The sequence below is a fragment of the Peromyscus eremicus genome, chromosome 17 (genome assembly GCF_949786415.1).
Source record: "Peromyscus eremicus chromosome 17, PerEre_H2_v1, whole genome shotgun sequence".
Classification (NCBI taxonomy): Eukaryota; Metazoa; Chordata; class Mammalia; order Rodentia; family Cricetidae; genus Peromyscus; species Peromyscus eremicus.
The window spans coordinates 28964854-28987541 of NC_081433.1; the positions used below are offsets into that span (position 1 = coordinate 28964854).

At 34.6% G+C, this 22688-nt stretch overlaps 1 protein-coding gene across 2 annotated transcripts in view; it reads right to left on the bottom strand.

Moving 5' to 3' along the window:
• Nucleotides 1-22688, bottom strand: part of Sgcz (sarcoglycan zeta) — a 375725-nt gene that overhangs the window by 163783 nt on the left and 189254 nt on the right. For both annotated transcript variants that reach the window (XM_059244783.1, XM_059244782.1), the window contains exon 2: nucleotides 21147-21248. In XM_059244783.1, the coding sequence (XP_059100766.1) occupies nucleotides 21147-21248 (102 nt within the window). The remainder of the gene's footprint in view (nucleotides 1-21146; nucleotides 21249-22688) is intronic.

Below are 22688 nucleotides of genomic sequence, written 5' to 3' on the forward strand. Positions count from 1 at the left end.
TTCAGCAGAGACCACAAAACCTATAGAATGATGTTCTCTAGGCTTGTTGTGGCCCTTCTTCTTGACGACCAAAATTACTGAGGAGCAGATGTTTGGTAATTATATAAGAGATGATTTCCATCATAAGGGTCAGGCTCAGGGAAACCAAAGCTATTATATTCACAGATCTCAATGGGAAGATACTCAGCCTGCTGTGCAGCGAACAGAGAGCAACAGAGAGCTGTACATGGAGAGCAAGAGAAACATATGAAGTCTCCACTTTGTGGAAGTTTCCTTGGGAGTGTGAAGTCAGGGTAAGATAGCTGTTCATTGGCTTAAATAACTGTGAAGATTTGGGGGTAGGAGATAGCCTTTAGTTGAACACAGAGATCAAGATATCTGAATAAGACAAAGATTTACAAGATGTGGCGGAGGGACAGAGGATTGGAATTTACTCATTAATTTTAGTAACAGAAGATGTGAAGCTTTGCCAAACAGAAATCTATAACCTTCTAAGCCAATGACATGCCAGGTGACACAGTATGACATCAGCTGCTAGAATGGCACAGAATCACCTCATTTCCTCTCATCTCTCACTTTAAGAGAGAACCATGAGAAGGTATCTTGGGTGATGGGGCAGGGTTGCAGCAACTATTAAACCAAAGTGTTCTTATAATGGTGCTTATATTATTACATTTGACTTTGTCACATAAAGTAATATGTCAATACATTTTCAAATACTTGGGTTACTTTGTGGATAAGTTTAGATAGGGTATATAAAAACAAAGGATTTAAATTAGATTTGCAGGCCTCTTATTGAGAATTCTTATTGTGACATTTTTACTATATTGTTTTGTTTGACTTGTTGTTTGTATATGGGAGAGTTGTAGAATTAGGAACACAGGCATAGTCTTAACTAAATGTGTTTTTAGTTCCCTTTAAATTTCTATTTAACTTCTCTCCATATAGCCTCATATCACTAATAAAATGTGCTTTTTCATTTTTCTTGACTTTTGTAATCTTACTTCCCCTCCCTGTTGTCTCAGCTACTTGGCAAAATGTCAAGGTTATGTTGAAAAGGTATTAGTCATAGTTAGTGAAATGATATTCATCACATGAAGTGCCTTCATCTTGCCCTTGATTCCACAGAGGATGTTACTATTTTAATCTACAAGATTTGGCTCTGAACTTACTCAACAGTTGTTTGGAAGACTAATGCAACTGCTGAGTGTTCACACACTTTCACTAGCATTCCATACCTACTGGCATGAAGCTTGTTGGTCAGTGGTGAACCTTCCATACTGCGGACCTTGCCCCTGAACTCTAAAGAAGGATGGCACATGAGCAGTTCTTGTCTTAGCTTCACTTTCTCACAATGACAGGTAATTTCCAAAAAAGTTCTGAGAACTGTCAGAGCTCCTATATTTATTGGGGACCTTCAGATACTATTCTCTAAAAGAATGCCACGTGCATTATTAAATCACACTATTTTGTGTTTGCTGTTGATAGCTTTCTTCATCTTCCCTGAAACATACTTTGCTCTTATTTCCTCTCTCTCTCTCTCTCTCTCTCTCTCTCTCTCTCTCTCTCTCTCTCTCTCTCTCTCTCTCTCTCTCTCTCTGTGTGTGTGTGTGTGTCTTTGTATATGTTTTCATGTGTGAAGGAACATGTGCGCAGGTGGATGTGAAGGGCAGAGGTTGACAGAGGTCTTCCTTAGTTGCTTTTCAGTGTTATTATTTCCTTTGAAACCCAGCCTCTCTTTGATCCCAATTCTTTCTGTCTCTGCCTACCAGGACTGGAGTTACAGATACATACTGCCCCCTTGGACTATAGAATGGGTGCTGGTGATGGGAACCCAGGTCCTAACAAGGTATAGGAAACAGTTTATCCTCAAAGACAGCTCTGCCGGCACATATTCTGTTATGAGCATCACAGTTTATTTAGGAATAGTTTCTTTACCAGCATTTTTCATGCAGCATAAGTGAATACACTATTTGCCTCCCCCAATTCTTTCCAGATCTTTCCTTCCCATCCTCTCTCAGTCAACTTCATGTTATTTCTATCTCTTAAAAAACATTGAAACTAAACCAAAACAACTCTAAGTTCATTTAGCAGAATAATGATATGAAGTTTCCCCTAAGGTCCATGACACATCTAGTCTCAGATTCTTGGTCTTACTAACAGTGTCCAACATGGGTTATGTCTTCTGGACCAGGCCTTAAATACAAGTTAAAAATGTAGTTGTTTACTCCCACAGCATTTATGCCGCTATTTTACCAGGGTGTCTTGTAGGCAGGTGGCCCTTATACCTCACAAGTTTTAAGACTGAAGGAGATCAATGATTACTTTTCTCTTTCATTAGCTTGTATAGTTCCCTACACCTTTAAGAACATTAGCTATTAGGCTTGAAGCTTCTAGTTGAGCACCAGCTCTGTTTCTCCTTATCCAGTAACATAATGACGAGGTGTGTTCAGCAAGAACGTCTAGCAGGTTGTGGAGGGAAACCAATAGCATTGGCAGTAGATCTTAATGTTCAACATGTGTCTATAGGACCTCTTTAGCCAAAGACTGAAAAAAACTGTAATCCACTCCTTATACTGGGATTTTTATTCAGTTGCATGTAACACCTTGTTGCGGCACTCTATATCTCATTATATAGGAACTTCATTTAAATTGCTTTAATAAATGTATATATTTTAGGAAGTTTCAAGAGTATTAGGATTCGATATGGAGTTTTAAAAGGTCTTTTGTGTTAATTATCCCTCCCCATATCCTCTTCTCTTCCTTCTTCTCCAATTTCTCTCCCCATTTAATCCTCCTATTCTAGTTTCTCCTTTCTCTTTCTATTTCCCCATCTTAGAAGATTTCAAACACTAGACTCCGGTTCCCTACAAGCTACCTAACCTGTGAGTATATTATGAATAACACACACACGCACACATACACACACACAGAGAGAGAGAGAGAGAGAGAGAGAGAGAGAGAGAGAGAGAGAGAGAGAGAGAGAGAGAGAGAGAGAGAGAGCGCTTAGTGTCTAATATCCATGTATAAGAGAATATAGGCAATATTTGTTGTTCTGGGTGCTCTGCGTCTGGGTTGCCCTACTTAGGATGATTGTTTCTAGCTTCATCTAATTACCTTCACATTTCATTTTCCTTAACAGCTGAATAATATTCCATGTATCACATTTTCCTGAATTTGATCAGCTGATGGGCATATATGTTGTTCCCAACCTGGCTATTATGAGTAGAGCAGCAATGAACATGGATGAGCAAATATCTCTGTATGATTGTATAGTTATATGTCACAGATTGGTATAGTTGGATATTATGGTAGATTTCTTCTCAGATTGTTGAGGAAGCTCTAAATTTACTTCTGAAGTTGCTGTACTGATTTTGTGTTCCCACAAGCAGTAAATAAGTATTCCTAATTCCTTGTATCTATACTAGCAAATATTTTCATATGTTTTATTGATCTTGGTCATTCTGCTTTGGGTAAGAAGAAATCTCAAAGCAATTTGAATTTTCATTTTTCTGAATGCTAATGATGTAAAAAAATAAGTGTTTCACAGCCTTTTTATGTTTCATATTTTGAGAACTCTGTTTAACTCTGTACTCTCCTTTTAATTGGGCTATTTTTTCTTGATATTCAGTATTCTGAATTTTTTTTTTTGAGACAGGGTTTCTCTGTATAACCCTGTCTGTCTTGAAACTCTCTCTGTAGACCAGGCTGGCCTTGAACCAGAGATTTGCCTGCCTATATTTCCTTAGTGCTAGGATTAAAGGCATTTTTATGACAAGTTTTGTTTACCAAGTACATACAATCATCCAAAACCTCAACAAGAAAATAAAAACGCTGTTTAATGAGTGTTCTAAATAATCAGATACAAATGTCCATCATCCTGAAATATATACATATTGTTCAGAAGGATATGTAATCACTATTAGACATCTGGAGCAATTCCAGTTAATCTACAAAGAACTTCTACTTCATGACCTTTGAAATTCTGATAATAATAATAATATATAGAATGTGAAGAGTTGAACAGTAATGTGCAGCATCTAGAATTCTTATGTATGCTTGTCACTGTGCAAAATGAGTAGAGACAAATGAAAGTGATTTAGAAGATTGTTTTTAAAAATGCCACCTCCTATATACAGTAATTCTTTTCTTGAATACAATAGTAAAATAAATGTCCATTCACTGAAAAACTGTGAATCTTTATTTGCTATACAACAATGTTTTTTAAAAAATTCTCTTTTGAATCAATTATGAAAGTGTAGTGTAGGAGTGCTGTGGGATGCTACACAGCAACTGAATAAGGACCTATAATATTGATGGCTGTAACAAGATTAATGAATTTCAAGAGGTACTTATGTCATATGGTTCCACTACGTATTTTCAGAATTGTGTTGTATTTGCCACACGTAAAAGTAATGGTATGTGAATATCAGCAGAGCATAATTTACAACTAAGAGTCTGTCCATATTACTTCCTTTTCCACATAATCTCCCAATTGCTTTATTGGCTTTTAAAGTAATAGATATTTGATGGGAACATCCTACTTATTTCTGATCTCACAATTCTCTGGAATGTTCTGCAAAGAAGAGACATTTTTATGAGCATGGGTGGATTGCTGCTTAACCAGAATGGCTGGGCCGAAGTTAGAAATTGGTATTCTACCATGATGACCCAGAGTAAGATGTTTAACCTTTTCAGTCCCAAATTTCCTAGCCTGTATGTGAGAATAAGAGCAGCAGCTACTGTGTAGCAATGCTAAGAAAATGTTATGATTTTCACTGGACACAACGTGGCATATTGTGTTGCACTGGACACAGTCTAGCATATTGTCAACCATAATTGATGAAATTAAAATTTTTAAAAGTGATACGTATGATTACAAACTATTATTTCTTATTATCATTGAGTAAATAATTTGGAATTTAACCTCCTGGTGTTAAAAAACTATAATCAGGATTAATATATGAAACAAGCTGTTTTAGTCACTGGGAGCAGAAAGCATAGATTTGAAACACATTGATGTGGAATGTGATCAGGTGAACTTGATGTTCATGAAGACTTTCTGCCATACACACTTTTCAAATTGTTAAGCTCTGGCAACAAGCAGTGCTATAGAATCATATGGAAGGGGAAACAATGCTGGGGACTTGGCTAGAATTTAGGAACAGTGTTCTACAGTGGAGGGAGCTTCACAGAGAGAACTCCAAGTTTTTACAACAGTCCAAAGAGAGTCTGAGTTCAAATGCAAAGAACATTGCATGGATACTAATCTGCAACAGCTGTGAGGAAAGGGCGACAGAGGAACTGTGAGCTGAGGTCACATATTACTGTGAGTTCCATTCAAATCACAAAGTTCAGAGAGCAATTGTTGATCACACCATTTAGAGCCGAGTCCACAAAATGACAAGTGTTTCTGTAGGGCCCTACCAACCATACAATTTCCACAAAAAAGCCTTAACCTTTAGCAAGATCAGTGTGATCTGGCAGGAAATCAATTGCATGTCAAAAAAAAAAGGAAGAAAGAAAGAAAGAAGGAAGGAAGGAAAGAAAGAAAAAAGAAAGAAAGAAAGAAAGACAAAAGAAAAACCCTTAAACATATTTGAAGGAATATAATAAAATACTGAACTTCTAAAATCATTGTATCCTGTGTACAGATAATAATACTAAAATTTTTAAGAAAATTAAACAGGAATTTCCAGACTAACCAACGAAAAATTATTAAGTGACTGTCTTTTAATGCAGTAAATAGTGAAGAAATGTTTTTCTTTTTCAGATAAAGATAACGGAAGAAAATCTGTAAATATATGAAAGATAAATGCATATTGGACAATAAGCATTGGAGAAATATTTAATATGTCTCTACATTTTTAATTATAATATACATTAAACTGTTTAAATTCAATTGATACTGGTATTTGATGGTGGAATACATCTGAGGAAGACATATATGTAATAGCATATAACATTTGAAGAAGAATGAAGTCCTTACATCACATCTCAGCTAATATAATTTTAACTCGGGGTACGTTGGGTGCATATTACATATTTTGACTCCCAGAAAAAACCAAGTATGGCTAACAGTATGATCAGAAAACAATTAACTCAGTATAAAATATAAATAAAAAGTGATAGAGAACCAATGAAATAAAAAGAAGTGAAATGTGACAAATCTGTAAAATGATCAAATTGGCAGATGAAAGGTCAAAGAAATTATTATTTGCACTATCTGAGGAAAGGCAAAGATAAATTATTAAATAAAGAAGATATTTTGAGCTGAAAGATAATTTTGGATCAAAAATTTTAAAAAGTTAAATCTCAGAATTTAACTAGCCATGATACAACACGACTTTAATCTCAGTATTTGGAAAGCGGGGCAGGTGGATCTCAATGAGTTTGTGGCCAGCCTAGACTACATAGTGACCAGCTCTACAGGGTTCCTGGTCAACTAGTAATTCATAGTAAGATCATTTTAAAATAAAAATCTCAGAAATTGTTGAACATTGAGATGTATGTAGAAATGCAAGACTTAAAATTTTTTATTAGTGGAGAAAGTTTTATAAACAGTGAAAATGTTTTTCTGTTAAGAGCTAATGAAGAGAAAAAAGTGGAGTACAGAAATCAATTACTGAATAGAGGAATAATAAAATAATAATCAAAGTTCCCAGAAAAGAAAATGGAAAATAATAAATAATTTAAACTGTGTTAGTTATCAATATCATTAAAAAGATACTACTTAGAAAAATCATACAGAATGTAAAACAAACAAACAACAAAACAAAACAAAAACAAAAAACAACTAAACACTAACTATGGATTTGCTTCTTTGTAGAACAACAACAAAAATAATAAGAATATCACATTGACATTAATGAAACAATGTAGAGAATTGTCAAGAATTGTATGAAAATTATTGAGCCACATAGATAAATAAAGTTCTTAGAAGATAAAAGAAATCAAACCCAAGCATAGAAGGAGTAGACATCACGGACAGTAATATCTGAGTTACGTGAGTGACAATTTCTGGAGAAGTTTAGATTTCCAAGGTGTTTCTCAAGACTAAAGAAAAACATGTGTGCAGGTTTAATTCTGTACAATTATTTTGAAATATTAATGAGCAACTGATAGCAACATTAGATAAGCTCTCTCACAAAATAATTTGTAGCTCATTTTGTTATTCTCAATGAATACTTTTATAACTAGAAAAGATAAGGAAAATTAAACTGCAAATGTTGTACTTAAAACAAAGGAAGCAAGACTAATGAGTTAGCGATACTATCCTCCTCATATCCTCATAATCCTCATCTCCCTTGTCTTTATGAACAACCAGCATGCTCAGTGTCTATATTTTTTTGTTTCAACATTTATAATGGCCTTTTTAAGGTCAATGATTAAGAATACATACATCACAATATACATTGCACATAAAGTACACATGTATACATATTGTGTTGAAGCTTATTTTGATACTTTTCAAAGAAAGAGGGGTTAAGATTGTGAGAATTTGAAACATACTTCCTACAGAAATCAGAACAAACCAAGACAACTTTATAAAAGTTCAATCCTTTTCTGAAGTCAGATATAAAATACCATGTCCTCACTTGCAGATTCCCTGTAGTTTTAATTTAGCTTAGTAATTTTATTTCATATACATCATGTAGTCATTCGTGTATGGGTATTTTGTGTTGTAGGTTGCAGTATACCAAATGACTTAACAATCTTTCACTGAAATTTTAGATGCTTCTGTAAACCAATGTAATGTAGACTTTTAACGGTAGTAGTAAAAATTTAAGAAATAAAAATTATTTCTCAAGAAATGTCTCAAAAATTAGAAAAACAGCCTTATTACAGAAAATCACTTATAAATTTGGAGAAAATGTTTTAGAGTGACTTTATTGTTTATAAATCATGCTTCATTTCACAGTTACTTTGAAATATTGTTCATGTATCTGCTTTAAAACAGAGATTATTCTTCATATGTACCTTTTTTGGTATATGTGGCTAGGTACACATGTGCATGTATATTTCTACAGAGACTTCAGTAACCAATGTCTTCCTCTATCTCCCACAACATTATATTTTAAAGTAGGTTCCTTCCATGATCTTAGAGATCACCGACTTCTTAGTCTGATTAAGAGAGCCTCTGAGATCCTTGAGTCTTTGCATGTGGCTCCATGATTTACTGTGGCACCTGCCTTTTTCATGGAGTCTTAGAGGTACAAACTTGTGCAGAAAGCAGTTTACCTATTATACTATCACTCCTTTTCTCTAAAACACAGACTTTTAAGCTCATAACTCCAAACAACTATTTCAGATGAAAGAGATAGTTTTGATCATTCTGAACATTCTTAAAATCCTGTCTTCAGCCGGGCGGTGGTGGCGCACGCTTTTAATCCCAGCACTCGGGAGGCAGAGCCAGGTGGATCTCTGTGAGTTGGAGGCCAGCCTGGGCTACCGAGTGAGTTCCAGGAGAGGCTCAAAGCTACACAGAGAAACCCTGTCTCGAAAAAACAAAAAAAAAAAAAAAAAAGAAAGAAAGAAATTTATCAAAAAAAAAAAAAATCCTGTCTTCAGAAGGTGCCTTTCATTTAGGGGCCATTAACATTTTCCCCCAGTTCCATGAGAAGTCGTCTTTTGAATTGGTGGTCAGAGCTATCCAAAAGACTCCTAGCCGGGCGGTGGTGGCGCATGCCTTTAATTCCAGCACTCGGGAGGCAGAGGCAGGCGGATCTCTGTGAGTTCGAGGCTAGCCTGGACTACAGAGGGAGTTCCAGGAAAGGCTCCAAAGTTACACAGAGAAACCCTGTCTCGGGGAAAAAAACAAGACTCCTAAAATACAGAGGTGATTGTTATTGCCCTTGGTTGACCTCCAGAGGTGGAAGGTAATTAAACAGGGCTCAGAGGCCTGTGAGCTAGACTTGATTCGAATGTCTCCTCTGGAATGACTTTCATGGTACCAGAAGGTACCATGCAAGCTTCAAAAGGAGGGAAGCATACAACAGTCTTACCAAGCTATGATGTGTATGAGCTACAACAGCTGTCAATATGGCTTGATAAGCTGAAGGGTACAGAAGTGACAGACATACCTATGCGGTAACCAACAGCTGTCTAGTTCAACTTCAGTTCTTCTCAAGAAACCATGCTGATACTGGTAACCTAGCTAACTATGTAGGCCAACATAAGGTATGACATTGGAGGTGAAGCTACAGCCACCTTTACCAAACCAATATACTCTCTAACGACATTCTAAACATTTGTCCTTTTACTCACAGATAAGTGCAGTCCTCACCCCTCATCAAGAAAACTTCTTTGCAACATACAGAGCCTTTTCAGCAAACCACATCCTATCTATATGGAGAATCAAAGAGCTCAGCACCTATAGGTATATCTATAAAAAAAACTCCTGTACCTAAGTCTCAAGGAGCATTGGGAAAGAGGGAGGTGAAAGAGTGTAAGAGGCAGATCAGAGAGTTTGCTGTGAGATTGCATCACCTGGTTCAATGTTACAGGCATAAAGTCTCACCCACATGGCTAAGCAAACATGAGCTGAACTTGGAGAGCGACAGTAGCCAGAGAAGGTGAAGGAAAGCCCAGGGCTTCAACTTCACACAAAGAATTCAGGCAGTTAAGGAATAGAGAGAACAGGTAAAAGAGAAGAGCACATCAGCTGGTTATCCAATACCTGTCTCAGCCCCCAAAGACACATAGAGGTAATATTATAGATGCTGAGGAGCAGGTTATATTTAGGAATAGATATGTCTATACATAAAGATATACACACACAACAGCAGTGAATGAAAAATGAGGCTATGGATTGGAAAGAAAGAAGGTGGGGTAAGAGGGAGATTTGGAGGGAGGAAAGGAAAAGGGGAAATATAATCATATTATGATCTCAAAAATCAAAAAGCAATAAAAAGAAAAAAGCAAGCAGTCCACTAAGTCATGCATGTTTTTCCATAGTTTCTGCCTAAGGAAACATACACACATACACACAAATGAACAACATCAAAAATAAAATCAATATAATACATATATAATCTCTAGGAAACTACATACAAGCTGGATGTTTTCAAAATAAAAGATATCTCAAACTCATACAAAAAAGCCAATATTATTTTAAGAAGTAATAGTACATAGATTCATCAAAGTGCCAAACAGAGATGGTTTGCTCCAAATCTACACTTTGATTCAGTAAATAACCCAGAAAGTGTTCAGTGACACATTATGCAGAAGTGATGCTGTATCATAACCTGTCTCCTGTGTATCAGTGGAAATAATGGATAGCCAAATTATAGTAAATAGCAAAATATCAGTCAAGATAATATTTCATTCTAAATTTGAAATAACGTGGGTTCATGGTCATTTCATTATTGATTACATTGTTTAGTAAATCTAACAACACTAGAGACTGTCATTTTTTGCCTCAGAGTATTAATTAGACTGCTTGATATCCAAATAGGTTAGATAAAAATTATTCTCTTAAATGGGCAAACTTTTAAGTTGAACAAAGTCCATTCTACAGTTGCATAAACATCACTTTCATGTCCAAACTCATTCTTAGAATTTTTCAGAAACACTGTTCAGTCCCTGTGGATACATTATAAAACACTCCTTCCTCTAATGCTCAGAGAACATTGTTAGATTTAAAAAAAGGTGGAAAGATAGAGATAGCCAGAAGATCATGGAGTTTTCTGTGAGGTTGTGTCTCCTAGTAATGTTAGAAGCTGCACTCATAAAGGCTCACCAACATGACTGCTTAAACAGAAGCTGAACAAGGACAACAGCAATAGACATGTCAAAGTCAACTAGAAAAACACAAAAGGCCTCAACCTTGCACAAAGAACTCAAGGCAGCGATGTATTGTATATATAGAGAGAAATCATCTTCCCTAGGAAAGAGCACACCAATTGGTTATTCAATACCAAACTGTCAGCCTTGAAAACATACATAAAAGTAACATATATATATATATATATATATATATATATATATATATATATATAAAACTTGTTATACCTGGAATTTATATGAATATACATATAAATATGCAATAACAATGAAAAAGAGCCATGAATTTGAAAAATAGAAAGTAAGTGTACATGGTAGTTTTTAGGGAGGGAAAAGAAAAAAGACAAATATTGTAATTATATAAATAATCTCTTAAAAATTATAATACAAATAGTCTACTATATTTTCAAACATGGTTTTACTCTTTTTTTTTGTTGTTTTTGTTTTTTTCTTTTGGTTTTTCAAGACAGGGTTTCTCTGTGTAGCTTTGCGCCTTTCCTGGAACTCACTTGGTAGCCCAGGCTGGCCTCGAACTCACAGAGATCCGCCGGCCTCTGCCTCCCGATAGCTGGGATTAAAGGCGTGCGCCACCACCGCCCGGTAGCTGTTTTTACTCTTGAGATAAATGAATTATAAATTATAAAGATACTTATTAATGATATGGTAATTTCATTTCAGAAAGCAAGTGTGTGTGTGTGTGTGTGTGTGTGTGTGTGTGTGTGTGTGTTTGTGTTTGTGTGTGTGACAAATTCTGCTATATTCCATAGCCATGACAGTTCACTTTTCTTTCTGGGATTTACACTTATTCTTCACTGAATGTAACCAAAATATTTAATAAACATTGACGTACTTGATATACAGTTTTAAATATAGAGTTAATTTTAACTCTATGAATAGAAAACTGAAGCTATTCAATACTACTATCCAAGCAAACACATACATTTTTCATTATTCATACTTATAAATTAATTATGTTATAGTAGGAAGATTCTGTTTGAAACAGAAAATAAAATATAGTCAAGATCTATAAGTTGTTGAAAGGTATGGATTTTTTCAGTGGATGATAATTTGGGAACATTAGACTATATTAGTACATGAAAAATCTCTATATATTAGAGGACCAAATATTGAGACAGGTAAAATCTGCAGTGTATTACAAGAATGCCACATAATTTGAGAAGTCTCCTGTGTGAAGATTGTCAATCAAGTTGAGTGAGCACAAATCTTACTTTGACTAGTGTTTAGTTTAATGTAGTATTATACCAGGAATATAAATCTTCATACTGAAATAAATATCAACATTTACTTTAGCAATATAACTCTGTGAGAATAATATGATCTCATAAATTCAGAGATGGGTTGAAATTAGCAAGAAAGATGTCCTGTAAAGCACAGAAAATTCACGTACACCACATGTGTTGATATGAATGCAAATCCAATATACCACATGTGTTGATATGAATGCAAATCCAATATTTCAATTATTTTTACCACCCATTTCATCTTACTAAGCTGACTTAACAAATTTTCCTATATTTCTAAAAATTTTAAAAACTCCGAGTTATTTCTAAAGCAAGTATTCATTATAAAGGAAAGAAAATATCCTGTAGGAGACTCTTACAAAGAGGAGGCACACCAAAGAAGGTGTGGTAATGGAGCCTTGAGTCTTAGCTCATGCTGGAATCCAGAGTTTTGGATGCACCCTTTAAAAAGTCTGGTGACATTGTCAGTGATGGGAATTGCATTATCTATACTGCTCTTGTTAAAGGCTGTAACAGACCAAAATGAAAGTTTATCTTAAGTAAAAATAAGGGGAAGATTATTTGTAGTACAGTGTCTGAATAAACAAATGAGGAAATGTAAGAAAAAGCAAGCAAGCCGTACCTTTATGATCAAGAAATGAATCGTATGTCATTACATTGATTTAGTACAGAAGAAAGACAAAATTGGATCTCTTAATGATTCTTATAAGAGTGATAAAATAATAAATTAATAAAACAAAATTTAAGGATGTGATCAACATAAAGTGTGCAGGAAAACAACAGTAATACCAAACATATGCAAATACTCAAAGCAATTAGGAGATTGATTTGCAATTTTAATAAGAACTTGGTCCCTCCCAAGAGGAAAGTGTATTCAAATTATAAAAGAGTGCTTCACAAGTATCCATAGTTTGTATGCTTTCTATGACACTTACTACAAATATTAAGTAAGGAAATTGATATGCATCATCTTGCTAGAAATCTAATATGTGAAAATCAATATGTGAATATTTACTTGTGACTGAACTTTAATCAAAATGACATCAGAAGATGAATAGTCAGTCTTCTTGATGCTTGGTTCATTGAAAATAGAAGTTCACTATTTCCCCTGAAAATAGTATCCTTCCTCTGCTTCCAGTAACATTACACCCTTTGGCTTTCTTTTTATCTCACTTATATTACCTCTTAGTTGGTCTGTCTTCATTTACTTCTTCCCAAGCCGTTCAACACTAGAGTAGCACTGTTTTACATTTTCTATTTGCATTCACTTAGGATTTCTGTTCAGTGTTTAATAACATATGCAATTATGTCTACTTTCATATGTACATAAGCATATATATGGTGATATTTTATTTGTGCTGAAATGTGATTATATTTGTATGTTAATAAATAAAGTTGCGTGGGGATCAGAGCTAAAAGCAAGCCATTTAGCAGAAGTCCAGCAGTGGTGGCACATGCCCTTACTCTGATGACATGGCAGGCAGAGTCTCTTTGTTGTCAAGGATACAGCCAAGTGGTGACCCAAACCTTTAATTCCAGTACCAACCATAGAGACCTAGAGGTCTGTATAGGCAGGCAGTGATGAGGAAATCATGTGGTTGAGTTTAGAGCCAATGAGAAGGTAGAACAGAAAGGCAATAAGAAGACAGGTCACACAAGAGAAGGTCTCTCTCTCAGGGGAAGGACAGCAGTGAGTGGTAAGCTAAAGGCTATTCGCTAATGCTCTGATCTCTTGGGCTTTTAACTCTGCATTTGGCTCTGTGTTTCTTATTTAATAAGACCGTTTAGAATTTCGTCTATACATATATGCATATTAACATACACATTTAAAATACATTTATTTATAGCGTTCATCTCTAACATGAAATCTAGATTCATTAAACCATTTATATATCTGATAGACAAAAAAGCTCCAAATTAAATAAGCTCTTAATTTCCCCCGTCTCATGCTCACATTCAGATCAATTCTTTCCTATTGTACAAACCAAAGCAATTGTTGTTATATTAAAATCCCTCTTTCATCGTAAATCTAATTTTCCACTTGATCAAGCTGTACTATCAGATCTGACTTTTTGCTAATTGTGCTTATGGCAAAGCATGCACTGAATACTCCAAAATGCACAGTGCATCCAGTATGTGTTTATCTTTCTATAAATTGAGATTAAAAATTATTGGAATGAGCATAATGTCAAATTTAGTTTTTAAACTTTTACTTCAATTTTCATTAACCCCAATACTGTAGTATTAAAGTATTATGGGCTGTTTTGAATTTTGATTTGCATGATGAAATAGTAATGATTATAAGGTACAAGGCTGAATCACAAACTCGGGGTTTGAACACAGAAATTAGGATCCAGACCTCTAAAGGATGCTCACAGTCAGTTATCATAACCAAAATTATTCACTCAGTAAGATACAAAATTATTTAATCTACCATATAAACAAAAGCTCACTAGAAGTAAGTACTTTAGTAGGTGTCCAACGCAGAGTGGTCAGTCCTGAAACCATATACACACAGACAACAAAAATAGGCTCAGTGAGATATATGCATACATACATATATATATATATATAATGTTATGTATGATATATCATATATAATAATGTTATATATGATATGTCATATATATATATTTGGGTGTGCATGTGAGAAACAAAAATAAAAGGGATGATATCAACTTGACAGTGGGGTCATGGGAGGTGTTTGAAGAAGGATGGATATCTGGAAAGGTCTGGAGGGAGGAAAGGAAGAGGGATGTGATATAATTCTATTTCAATTAAAATAATTCTTTTAAAAAGTCAAAAAATACCCTAGTTACATTCAAAAAACAAGAAACTGTAATCTCTTCTATACAAGCAGAAAGTCCAATAAGAAAAGGGAGTAGAAACTCATTCACTAGCTAGTGGGAATCATTAAGTGATTAAACTCATTCACATAGCTAGTAGGAATATTAAGGTGATTACAAAGGGATTTGTAATGCCGCAAAGAAGATGGCAAGAAGAGTTTCTGAGAAATGCACAGGGATTCCAGGAAATGCTGAAAGAAGCCATACTCCCAGCTGGGAAGATACCACAATATAAAGACAAAATTTACATGAAATCCAGTGTACCTATCATTATGTTCCCAGCAGGAATTTATGAAATTTGATGGCTGATGATTAAATCCATCCAGAAGAAAAAAGAATGCATAACTGGCAAAATGTTTCCCAGTCACTGATAACAACAAACAACTCTAGTAGTTGTAAGAACACCCCCTAAAGCTAAAGTGTGGGTCTTTAGGAATATATCAACAGAACAGAATAGAGAGAATAGAAATAAAGACATTGGTAGTGAAGTGTAGAAGATCAATGATGGAAACGGACTGTTCAGATTATGGTATTATGACCTATTGACTGTTCATGAAGAGAGGGAATTAGACGGAGGGAAGGATAAAGGAAGGGAGAGAAGTATTGGGAAGGTGAACGGTGAAAGAGAGAAAAGGAAGAAGAGTCTCACTTAATACTGTACACTAAATTTCAGGAAAGCTCCAAATCTCTCTCCCTCACTACTTAACACATTAAGCCACCTACGTTTTTAATAATTTCAGTAGTTTGTGTGTTCACCAAAGGTCTAACACAAATTAAAATTTGCATGGAGAAAACAAAGTAGCGAGCAAAGGATCTTGAGATAGTCTACCTACTGATCTTTGGCTGTGGCACAGGCTGAAATCTGGAGAGATGGACAACCAGTGGAACCCATAGATTAACTTCATCCATGCCCTGCTACAAGGGATTCAGGGACTCCTCAGACCCTCAGTTTGTCTTGGTCTTCCTGCTCAGTCCCTGTAGCCCAGTTTACAAACGGATATGCAGTATTTGTTTTATTTCAAAATTTAGCCCATTGAAATACTCAAACAGTAAGTGCTAAATATTTGTTTTAACATTTATAAGCAATATAAAATTTACCTAAATTTCATATAATTGATATTACCAGAGGGATTCAACAGAGGGATTCAAGTAAATTATAATGTCAAAAAGATGTGCTAGAAATCCCTGGTAATTAAAACATTACTGCACACAAAATATATGAATTACTGAGAGCAAGGGCAAAATTCACATGGGGAAAGTAATTCCACATAAGAGGAAATCCAGATGACCACTACTTATGGTTTGAAGAAAACCACAGAGCATTTAAATATTCAGAGAGATGGCGATGTAAGGATGACTGCTACCTCTGAACTAACGAACTCAGCAAGTACAGCTGAAAGTTAGTAGCCAAGCAGAGCCCCAAATACAAGGACTCTCAGCTACCAGAAGGATGAGGCCAGAAGATTGTTGGGAAAAATAGTGATACCTCCTTTCACCCTGACCAGTCACCAACCAGCAAGCAACACTTGATCTATCAGGTGACACAAGAGTAAAATTTTTCCTGAAATGGGAAAAAATGAATTCAAATACTTCCCAGATCCCCAGACATTACATTACGTCATCAACAGGAGAAAAGTATTAGTTTGTTTTTCAACAGCTTATGCCAATAGTCAATGTTAAGATTAACTAGACAAATATTTACAAATCTGGAGAAAAGTAAAGTGTCATCACTAACATTCCCAGAAAAAACCAAACACATCATTCAGAGAAACTAGATATTTCAGTCATTAACAACCAAGCAAATTAATTAATAGTAAGTTAAAGCAAAGGATCATCAGAATGCTAACTGCCTACTGGGCTGTCCAGTAACAAAAAAGTTAGTAGTGACTATGCTTCCACATACAGGCAGAATCAAGACCAGAGTGTTTGGGGAATACAGCAGCAAAGCAGAATGGAAATATTACTGACTATGACAAAAATTAAAATGATATTGTTGCAAAAGTAGAGAAAGCGGGGAAGGAGGAGGACAGATTTGAGCGGAGGCAATCATCCCAAATGCTGTGTGATATTACTCATGAGGCTAATACACCCAGCTTCTTATTCATATTCATAATCATTAATTCTTAACCATAAAGACAGGTGTAAAATGTTAGTATGCTAATGTAGCAATTATTCAGTTGACTTTGCATTTTTCTGTTAAATGCCATATTAATTTAAAAGAGCATGTACATGTTTCACTTTACATATAAGTTTTCTTTATCATTTCGTTTTTGCAGAAATGTTATATGACCATGATGCTGCTGTTAATTTTGTTGTTTTCCAGTGTAAAGATTTTGAAATGATGTATATTATTTGAAATTTGGATTAAACAGACAATACTCCAAAAATCACAGATGTCTCCCATATTAAACATCCAGTTGCAAAATCATAATGATGGTGATGATAAATTAATTTTGGAATTCCTATGGTGTTTATTTGTATAAATTGATATGTATAGGGGAAAAGTAATCTGAAGAATTGAGATATGCTATGATACATGAAAGAGACAGAGAAGGAACTTAGTATGCTACCACATGGACATAAAAGTCACTTGCCTGTGTCTTTGTGTATGAAATCCAGGAAAACTCAAACACACAAAGCCCAAAACTAGTGGTAACCAGACACTGAGTTAGAAACCCAACATTGGACCCAAGTGCATGAGCATAGGAAGAGCAGAGCTCTTCATACTTTGTTCACTCAGAAGTCTAAAGATTCAAGACTTCATTGCCTTTCTGCCCACATACTGGAGTTGGAAATATCTGAGGGCACCTGCTGGGAAATAACTACTAGCCTGTTATACACCATTCCTGACAGATGAGGGAACAACTTAAGTAAAGATCATTGACTAGGAAAAAAGTAAACAATACAACATTGTGGTTCAGTTAGTCTCAGATGGTTAAGGGATCAATAAAACTACACGGTACCAATTTTACTGAACAGATTAGTAAAAATATGTATTATTTAAGCTCATTAGCATCCTGCACACCAATTACATTAAAATGTAATTGTCTTAATTTCCTGAAATTGAAATATTTTGTCCTAATGTGACATCATGTGCCTTGAAGATATATATGGAATATTATCAGGTATCATTTACCATAAGTAATTAAAATTATACAACCTTTGTGTTTTTCCTATCTGGAGAAAACTGGATATTTAACTTTAGAAACTGACAGGAAGTGATTAAGCTGGGAAAATAATGCTTAATATTTTTAAAATTTAAAAATTTGTAAAAGGCATTGAATCTTGAGTATGTTCAATGTAGAATATATACTATACATGTCTAAATACAGTTTTTGAGGACTGCTTAGAAAGGTTTGATTAAAAACTGAGTAAGAGAAAATTGTTTGGATAATAGAAAATATTTAAAAATATCTGTAGTGTGTGTGTGTGTGTGTGTGTGTGTGTGTGTGTGTGTGTGTGTGAGCAGCTGGAGAGTGGTGTGGATGAGAATAGTTTCCTAGGAAATTAAATCAAACCCATGTGTTATCAGGTTATGTAATTTTGTGTGTTTGTAGATATCTGTACTTTCTGTCCAGAAATAATCTTGTTTTAATATATAGGATTTAACTTTTTCATGTACAGGATTTATAAAACCCACAGTAGCCTGAGACTCATTATGGAGCCTCACTTGGCCTCAAACACATAGCCATAATCTTTCATCAGCTTGCTAAATGCCAGGATTATAGTCTTGAGCAACCACATCCTGCTACCAGAAAGAGATTTTAAATTCTATCAGTTAGCCAGAGATAAAGAGGCAGCAGGCTGAAATTAAGAGGGGAAACATACACAAAAATAACAGTAATACGATGTAACATTTTCCAGCTTATTATGAATCTTTTAGGATGGGTTTTTATTTTAATAGATTTCTTATTTTAATTGACTTAATATATTTTAATAGATTTGGCAATTTCCTTAGATTTGAATACATGAAAAAATGTATGAGAATATTGGTCTGGCAAGAAGATTTTGAGGTGGGGTATTTGCTATTGTACTGGATTACTTGAGTTCTAGTCTCTGGGCTCCCCATGGTTGAAGGAGAAAACTGACTCCCGAAATGTGTCCTCAGACTTCAGAGCCACAAAAATTCAGTGATGCGCATGAATGCACACACGCGCACACACACACACACACACACACACACACACACACACACTAAACAAATAACAAACAATTGTAACAAAAGTTAAGAAAACACTTGGGAAGGTACCTACAAGCATATATCTCAAAAATTTTTAATTAAAACTCCATTTCTAGTATTAATAGTGACTTGTGTGTATCTTCTGAATCTGAGAGATAAGCATTTGTATACATTCCTACCTTCATTAACTTGGAAATTAAAGCTGAGGAAAACTATGTGCCTGGCTTCATCTAACAATAGCAAAAAAAAATGATTATATGTACACAAGGCAAGCAATTTGTAATATGAATATCAATTATAACATAGATATTTTCCTTAATTTTTTTTGCATACATATAGAGAAATCTTCCAAGGAATGGGTCTCCTTTGTATTCTGTTATCAGTGCATATGTCCCTTCTGGACACTGTAGTCACCACCTCCCATTTTGCATACCCCTTCTTAATTACCAAAAGGCAAAATCTAGAGACACAGAGATGGCCAGTAGCAAAAAATGGGGATGTGAACAAGGTCTGCGGCTCTCCATCCATTCAGCTGACTTTGGAAATGTTTGTGAAGCTGAGATCAGTTATTCTAGGAAGAAAGTAAAGCTGCCCCTGCCTCACACGTTTCGGTTATAAAGTTTGTATACTCTGTTATTTAGGCCAGAGATGGATGGGATCAGTTCTCACCCATGTTTTCAGAGAACAATTTTTCGTATACTCTCGAAAGACATTAGAGGTAAATAATCATTGTTGCCTCTGGACTCTCCAGTAAGATGCACTTATAATATATATATATATATATATATGATATATATGTGATATATATATGTGAGATATATATATATATATATATATATATATATATATATGTGATTGTGTGACCACTATCATCTTTTATCTAGGTTAAGTATTTTTCTAATTTCTATATGTAAATTTTAATTTCTTTAATTTTGCTAAACTATTTAATAGTGGACAGCATAGGAGGAATTCGGGAAATGTAATAGTAGAATACACTGATGTATATAACCACTTTGGCCCAATTTTCATACATAAAACTTATCTCAAATATTAAATAGCTATTTTTAAATTTTAATCATTCAAGGTCAGGTATCAATGCATGTGCCTATTGTTTTATATCTGATTGATATCTGTGAAGTAATATTAAACTAAATTTGTGCTACTGAAAGCATACTCAATAAAATCTATTCAATATTCTGTACAGTTTATATATTATAAAAATTTTGATACATCTTTCCTTATTAAAATTTTAGAAATAAATCCTTTTCATTGTACTTTTATATTAATGGGAAAAAGCCTTAATAGAAATTATCCAAATTTTACTATAGAAATCTCCTAATATATTATCTTGGTAACACTGAAGTATTATTTTAATCTAAAATAAGTTTTTCATGAGACAAATCTGTTTCTGAAACTTTTAAATAAGAATCTTTTCATTCTGTCTTAATAAATTTATTTCCATGAATACATATCAGAAAACATCCTGACAGACTGGAGATATACTGATGCCATAGACTAGTAGATACATTCTAAGTAAAACTCAAGTCAAATTGAGCAATTACTAAGCTAACTCTTTTTTCTTTTAGCATGCTGTTAAGTGGCAAAATATGCCCAGCATACACCCATACATCCAAAGGACAAATATTCTGGCAGTAGTTAAAATAATGAATTAATTCCTCCTTTCAAACGTTGTTGTGTTTTGGAAATGCATTTTCATTTAAGGGGGAAATGTTTGATACATTAAATCGAAATAATTAATCCATATGTGCTTCCTGAGAAAATCCTTTAAAGCTTACAAACTCCTTGCTACCACCGCATTTAATTTTGAGTGATAGAAGAACACAATTCAAAGACTAAAAGCAGCAGTGTCTCAGTTCAAATGCTTCCTGATTTGCTAATTCAAACTAACTCTTTCCATTGTTCTTCAATTGATTCTTTTTGTTTCTTCAAATAAGTCTTAAGCTTAAAGAAATTAAATGAAAAGGAAGGGGATAAGGAGATTGGATGCTCCTATGTCGAGTGAAAACACAAACTCGAAATTATCTTAGAGTAAGCCAAAGCCATATCACATACCTTTCGGGAATGAATTTCTTTCACATACAATGGAAGTAGAAACTCAGATATACCTTCAAGTCGGATTCCCTTCTTGGTGACTCTCAGATTCCCCATACCATCCTACAAGCAATGAAATATAGTTCACTTTTAGGTTAATTAGAGAATGCGTATCTCGCCATAATTTTCTTAGGGCTAAATTGAGAAAACAGTAAGCTCAAATCCATGATGATTTAAGGAAAAAAATGAGAGATTGGAGCTACTTAAGGAAAGATCACAGCATTGTGCATGCAATAGAGGGCACTGTTTTCATAAGAAAGGAAGAGGGTGATAAAGGAACTGGTGGGTCCCCCGTTATGATTTACCTATGAATAAATACTTCCTTCATACATTAGTTCAACTCGTTATTAATATGGTATTTGTTACCTAGCTATTATTAAAAGTTTGCAGAGGTCTAACAACATTCTTAGAGTATAAGGCTTATCTACATTTTCCAACATTTGCATTGTATAAAAATTGTAACAACTAATTACTGATTGGCATTTGAAAACCTGGTGCATCTGAAGAAAAACCATGAGAAAACACGTGTCCTATCTAGCAAACAATTGTCTTTGGGGAGATTAATACAGTTAAAAATAATGTTGATGAGATAGAAATCAGGGTATATTGTGAATTTTAAAGAGTGGATCCCACTTATAGTAAGAAAGTGGCTATATAAAAATTTTGAAAAAGAATTTAAACAGGAAATTGTGGAAGGAGGGACAATCTCCATTTTAGTGACACTTGGAAAAGAGATAGCCTTTGCTTCCAGGTCATGTGTGGTCATTCTACTTGGGGATATTTGGAGAGGAAACAGCTGGGTATTTATCTTGTCAAGATCAAAGCAAGGAACACCATCGTTGCTGCGCTAAAGATGCAGTTCCTATGCAAAGTTATAAAAGAAGAAATGTAAAAGGCATTTAAACAGCTCATCAACTTCAGGGGATTTGTGTCATGTTTCAAGACAGAATATCTGGCAGAATCTTGTATAGGGCTAAAAGTTGTTAACAACACAGGACTTCTTCTGGTAAGTATGAAATTTGTGATGAAAGAAAAATTTACAGGCTTGGTGACTAATTTCATCTGATGACACAGAGAAGAGTATTATTTATCACTTATTCCAGACTTCACAACTGTTAATAAAAGTTGTTATTTTATAAACGGGAAGAGAGAAATTCTAGGATAATGTCAGGAGTAGCTAGGCAGCACTTTACAATTCATCAACCAGTACATCTGCAGAAAATAAGGTGGAAAGAAATACCTGATTATGGCATATTTGAATCTATCATGAGGATAACTAGTAGGTTCCATGTGCAAATATGCATTTAAAAGCAAAGAGAAAGTTTTAGATAACAATTTGTTCTGCAGGTGTGGAAAGGTATTACATACATCTAGAAAAGTGTTTATTTGTCTGTATAAGTATATTTGTAGTGTGTGTGTGTGTGTGTGTGTGTGTGTGTGTGTGTGTGTGTGTGTGTGTATGCGTGTATGCATATACATGTGTATGGGCACATATGTGTAGAT